Source organism: Myotis nattereri (genome assembly GCF_964212035.1).
Source record: "Myotis nattereri genome assembly, chromosome: 9".
Classification (NCBI taxonomy): Eukaryota; Metazoa; Chordata; class Mammalia; order Chiroptera; family Vespertilionidae; genus Myotis; species Myotis nattereri.
In genome coordinates, this window is record NC_138084.1 from 51728505 (window position 1) to 51734763 (window position 6259).

The 6259-nt window shown below is 44.3% G+C and overlaps 1 protein-coding gene across 1 annotated transcript in view; it reads left to right on the forward strand.

The window, feature by feature from the left end:
- Positions 1–1303, forward strand: part of ANKRD42 (ankyrin repeat domain 42) — a 51220-nt gene extending 49917 nt beyond the window's left edge. Inside the window, exon 12 of the mRNA XM_081099880.1 lies at positions 1166–1303. Coding sequence (XP_080956006.1) covers positions 1166–1255 — 90 coding nt within the window. The 3' untranslated portion in view covers positions 1256–1303. The remainder of the gene's footprint in view (positions 1–1165) is intronic.
- Positions 1304–6259: the final 4956 nt, after the last annotated feature.

Here is a 6259-nt window from a genome sequence, read left to right on the forward strand (position 1 = left end):
TCCAGATGAAGCCAGGGCTGCGAGGGAAGTCCGGGTCCCAGGTGCCAGAGGGAAGCCGGTGCCAGCAGCCGGGGGAAGGAAGGCCTACTCTTGCATGAATTTTGTGCATCGGGCCTCTAGTACACACATGTCTACATATATATCTACATATATATTGGTTAGAACAGCAGCCTGGTTCATAAATGAGCAGTGTTGTTCTTATTATTGTACCATATAAGGAAAAAATATTTGCAGAGTAATCAAAAATTCTAAGGCAATTAGAGAGTATATATAAATATAATTTAACATTCTAAATAGCCAAAATAAAGTGCTTTGAGTGGAATCCATGTACGAAATCGTCAGTTTCTCAAAGGAGCAATTTTAAGAATAGAAAGCCAGCATGGAAGTTGTCATAGTATCCCTTTGTTCAGATTAATTTGTAACACAAAGTTCTTACACATATTATCACATGTCATTTGATCTGCTCTCATTTAACATCTGAGGAAACTGAAGCTCAGAGAGTGGAGTTGTCTAAATTCACACAACTAGTTATGGTGGGATCAGTATTCAATCTCTAACTTTTGATTCCATAGCCTTATCTCTTTTCATAATTCCCAGCTGGAACTATGAATTTGGAATTTGGAATATAGGAAAATGCTTATAGTTATAGATGAAAAGGACAAATCTCTAGAAGGAAGCTAAAAAGAAAAGAATATGGAAACAGATACAAAGAACAAATACAGGAAAACAGGTGGAGTATTTTTATAATTGAGTGACAGCGTCAGCAGGAAACCCAGTGGTACTTGTATTTCAGGCCATCTGGTCTCAGGAGAAGAGGCAGAAAGTACACTGGGGAAACTTTACCCTTGCTCCCTTCTGTGAGTGAAGACAGGCCATGATGTGGTCCTTGTGGACAGCTCATGTGACATAGTGTAGGGATTTGGGTACGTTACATATTTTCCTTTCATGGGAAATTTTTTCTTCAGTCACCAAGGGTGAGCTAGTTCTGTTCCAGACCTGTATCACCGCAAACCTGATCTGTACGGCAAACTTCCTGACACTGTTTTATTTTACTTTAATCTAGAGTTGGAAATATTAGCATCATTAATTTTTTCTTTTGGAACAAATAGATAAAATGTGTCTAGGGTAGAAATCTTACTTGGTTCTCTTTTTTTGTCATTTATAGGAAGATGACTCTTCTTTTGAGTCAAGCAAAGAGAAGAAGCGAGTGAAGAAGAAAGTGTCTTCTGGGGGCGTTTTTGTGAGAAGGTACTAATCAATGAAACGAATTTAAATAAACTTGCTTGATTTTTCTCTTTTATTTAAAAATTGATATGTTAATATGTTAAACTCTTTTCAAGTTACTCTGATATACAATTTACTACAATTTTTAAGGCAGAAATGTTACATAACCTCAAAGGAATTGTTAAAATTGCATGTACTCAGTTGTATCTCCCTCCCAATATATCCTCTTTATAGTTATGTAGGCAAGTCAAGATTTAGATTTATGAGTAATTAATTTAGCAAAATATTCACATAAACTTTAAAACATAATATTACAGTTTCCAAAGGAATACAATTCCAGATGTTAAAATTATGATAGATATTAAAAATTATTAAAAATTCTATTATAGCCCTGACCAGTTTGGCTCAATGGATGGAGCGTTGGCCTGCGGACTGAAGGGTCCCAGGTTCGATTCTGGTCAAAGGCATGTACCTTGGTTGCGGGCACATCCCCAGTGGGAGGTGTGCAGGAGGCAGCTGATTGATGTTTCTAACTCTCTATCCCTCTCCCTTCCTCTCTGTAAAAAATCAATAAAATATATTTTTTAAAACATTTTATTATAGCTTCATAATAAAATTATATTTCTCTTATTTTCTAGAGAGTACCTTACTACTAAGGTACATGTGTTTTTTGTTTTATTTTTTAACTTTTCAAGTGACTTGACTTTTAGAAAGCATCTGGGCTTGGGAGAAAATACAATATAACAGTAAGTTTTAGAAAAGGCCAGTTTTGCAATAACAACCAAATATCTCACTCAGGAAAGTTTTACAGAAATGAAGACCAGTAGTTGTAAAAGGATTTTAAAAAATACATAATGTGTGCTTACTAAGAATACCCATGTATATAACCTGATTTAAAATTCAACCATTGTTCTGTCTTGCAGACTCTATAAGAAAGGAATGTAGAGACAAGGCAAATTGGGAAAAATAAAAAATACATGGTTTTATTAGTATTTTCCCCCAACTTAGCTGACTAAGAAAAACAACTATGGAAGTTCTGACTTCAATTTCCTCCCTTTTCCTACCCGACCCCACTCCTTGACCTAGAAAAGTTTCGTCACTCTCCTGCGGCAATTGTCTGGATCCTGCCTCCCCTTGAAGATCTGATGGCTAGCTTTGGGCTTCATTGGCAGCAGCTTTTTTTTTAAATTTTGTTTTATTGCTTAAAGTATTACAAAGAGTATTGCATAGGTCTCCTTTTCTCCCCCCTTGATCTTTCCCCAGCCTCCCCTACCCCCCAGTGTCTTGTGACCATTGGTTATGCTTATATGCATGCATACAAGTTCTTCGGTTGATCTCATACTCCTCCCCATCCCAACCCTCCCCAGCCTTCCCCCTGTAGTTTGACGATCTGTTCGATGCTGCTGTACCTCTGTATCTATTTTTGTTCATCAGTTTATAATGGTCTTTATTATCCATAAATGAGTGGGATCATGTGGTATTTTTCTTTCATTGACTGGCTTATTTCACTTAGTCTAATGCTCTCCAGTTCCATCCATGCTGTTGCAAATGGTCTTCTTCCTCTTCTTAAAGAATACCTTTCAGCATTTCATATAATACTGGTTTGGTGGTGAACTCCTTTAGTTTTTGTTTGTTTGTTTGTTTTGTGTGTTTTTTATCTGTGAAGCTCTTTATCTGACCTTCAATTCTGAATGATAGCTTTGCTGGGTAAAGTAATCTTGGTTGTAGGTTCTTGCTATTCATCACTTTGAATATTTCTTGCCACTCCCTTCTGGCCTGCATAGTTTCTGTTGAGAAATCAGCTGACAGCCATATGGGTACTCCCTTGTAGGTAACTAACTGTTTTTCTCTTGCTGCTTTTAAGATTCTCTGTTTGTCTTTTGCCCTTGGCATTTTAATTAGGATGTGTCTTGGTGTGGTCCTCTTTGGATTCCTTTTGTTTGGGGTTCTCTGTGCTTTCTGGACTTGTAAGTCTATTTCTTTGACCAAGTAGGGGAAGTTTTCTGTCATTATTTCTTCAAATAGGTTTTCAATATCTTGCTCTCTCTCTTCTTCTGGCACCCCCATAATTCTGATGTTGGTATGCTTGAAGTTGTCCCAGAGGCTCCTTACACTATCTTGATATTTTTGGATCCTTTTTTCTTTTGGCTTTTCCGGTTGGGTGGTTTTTGCTTCTTCATATTTCAAATCCTTGACCTGATTCCTGCGATCCAAAGTCTGCTGTTGGATCTCTGTATGATATTCTTTTTATTTCTTAAAGTATTACAAAGAGTATTACACATGTCTCCTTTCTCCCCCCCCCCCTTGACATTCCCCTGGCCTCCCCCACCCCCCAGTGTCTTGTGTCCATTGGCTATTCTTATATGCAGGCATACAAGTCCTTCGGTTGATCTCCTATCCCCCGCAACCCTCCCCTGGCTTCTCACTGTAGTTTGACAGTCTGCTCAATGCTGCTGTGCCTCTGTATCCATTTTTGTTCATCAGTCTATAATGGTCCTTATTATCCATAAATAAGTGAGTTCATGTGGTATTTTTCTCGGGTTACCAGGGGCTGTCTCAGTCTCACAGGGGCCATCTCAGCCTCACAGAGGCCTTCCCAGCTTCACAGGGGCCGTCTCCGCCTCACAGGGGCCGTCTCAGCCTCACTGGGGCCGTCCTGGCCTCACTAGGGCTGTCCTGGCCTCACGGGGGGCCATCTCAGCCTCACAGGGGCCATCCTGGCCTCACGGTGGCCGCCTCAGTCTCATGGGGGTCGTCTCGGCCTCATGGGGGCCGTCTCAGCAACACAAAGTTTGGCATTCTGTCCTTTGTTGGGCGGCTCCTTGCTGGACAAAATCTCCAGGCGTTCCTGGTCGCTGAATATCTGGTATGCTTGCTTGGATTTCGTTTTCTACCAAGTGCACAGACTGCCTGTTTGCCGTCTCCCAGCATCCCATGTGAGACTGGATCTGGTGGACCTGCCTGTGTGTTTGCTGGTACAGTGGATCCACGTCGCCGGCCCAGCTGGGTCTGGCTCTGGCTTCCTCCGAACCTGATTCTGCTTCTTGAGTGTGTCCCTTATGTATGCGAGGAATTGAAATCTTCAGTGTGCTGGGCTGGGCTGCAAAAGTGCCGCTGGTTCCCTTTGTGCCACTGGCACAGCTTGGGTGGGGATGTAAATTGAGTAGAGTGGGGTCCCCAGGAATCACCAGGGCAGAGCAAGGTGCAATGGCGTCTCTGCAACTCCTCACCTCTCCGTGACTCCGTGTCTCGCGTCCGAGTGCTGGTGAGCAGCTCTGCGAGACAGCCACTCTCGCTCTCCAGCCCATTGCAAGGCCGTCCCATCTCTCCCCGTAGGGGTCTTGGACCTCAGAATCCAGTCCCAAACAAGCTCAGTGGACTCAAGAGTCTGCAGCCCCTTCCGATGGGAAAAAACCGCGCATCCAGTTGCAGCCCGCTGGGCGTGCGAGTCTGTACCTCCGTTCTTGGAGCCTCTGCAAAACCTACTCAGTCTCAATGCTCTTCTTTCTTTGCTTCCAGTTGTAGAGCTTCCACTGGGCCAGCTTTCCCATGGTTCTGAATGCAAGCTGTTTGTCTTATAGTTGGTAGTCTCAATGTTGTTGTGGGAAGCAGCACGCACAGGTCTGTACCTTATGCTGCCATCTTGGTTCCAGAGTCTGTATGATATTCTTTATTTCAGTCAGTGTATGCTTAATTTCTGTTTGGTCCTTTTTTATATCCTCGAGGGTCTCACTAGATTTATGGAGGGTCTCACTAAATTTATCGGCGGTTTCTAGAAAATTCTTGAAAAACCTTAAAAGTGTGGTTTTGAACTCTATCCAGTCATTTGCTTTCCTCCATTTCTGTCATTTGTGACCTGTTTCTTTGTCTCCGCATTTTTTATGCTTCCCTGTGTTGATAGAGTGGCTTTCTGTGCTAGGTGTCCTATAGGGCCCAGGGGCTCAGCCTCCCCAATTACCTGAGGTGGACACTCTTGGTGCACCCCCTTGTGGGCTTTGTGCAGTCTTGTTGTAGTTAAGCCTTGATTGTTGTAGGTATCACTGGGAGGAATTGACCTCCAGGCAATTGGCTATAAGAATCAGCTGTGTCTATGGTGGGAGAACTTCTGTGCTGGAGACACCCTTGTGGGGCAAGTCTTGCTTCAGTGGGGCTTTGGTGCTCACTGAGTCTACCCCCTGAGGGTGTCCCTTAAGGATGTGAGGCGTTGTAATCTGGATGGCCCCACTCTGACCACTGGGTACATTGGCTCTTGGATCTCTAAGGAGGTGCTAATTTAGCCTCTGCCTGAGACTATCCAGCAGGAGCTACGGAGAGATCTGCAGATTCCTCTTCTTTGTTTGGAGTTTGGAGGTGCCCAGATGAGGCCCAGCTGTGAAGCAATGCAAGCTGCTGTGGGGCCTTGGGCCAGCTGCAGTTGGTTAGGTAATTTTCAGATTGCAAAGGACCAGGCCTTTCATATGCAAAAGTGGGCCCACAGCTTGGGCGGGGTGGGGTCGCAGGAGATCAACAGGGCAGAGCAAGCAGCTATGGCTGCTCCTTAGTCCTGCCCTAAGAGGCCCCGCTTCTCAGTGTCCCGGTAATCCAAGCACCTCTGAGAGAAAGCCACCCTCGAGGTCCGACTGATGCCAGTCTAGCCCAGGGGTGGGCAAACTTTTTGACTTGAGGGCCACAATGGGTTCTTAAACTGGACCGGAGGGCCGGAACAAAAGCATGGATGGAGTGTTTGTGTGAACTAATACATGTTAACACTGCTACTGGTGAAGGAGGGGAGGGGAGAGCAAGAGAACCCTCCGCTCTTTCGGCTCCGCGGGCCGGATAGAACAGCCCAACAGGCCGGATCCAGCCTGCGGGCCGTAGTTTGCCCACGGCTGGTCTAGCCTCTCCCCATATGAATCTGGGTCCCCAGAGACTCACTCGGAACTGGAGTTCAGAGCAGTCGGGAGCTTGAGACTCCCTCCTGATTGAAAAAGACAACCGCGTCCTCAGTTGCCAGCCCTTTCTATGTGCGCCTCCATACCTCTGCACTTTACTTCCA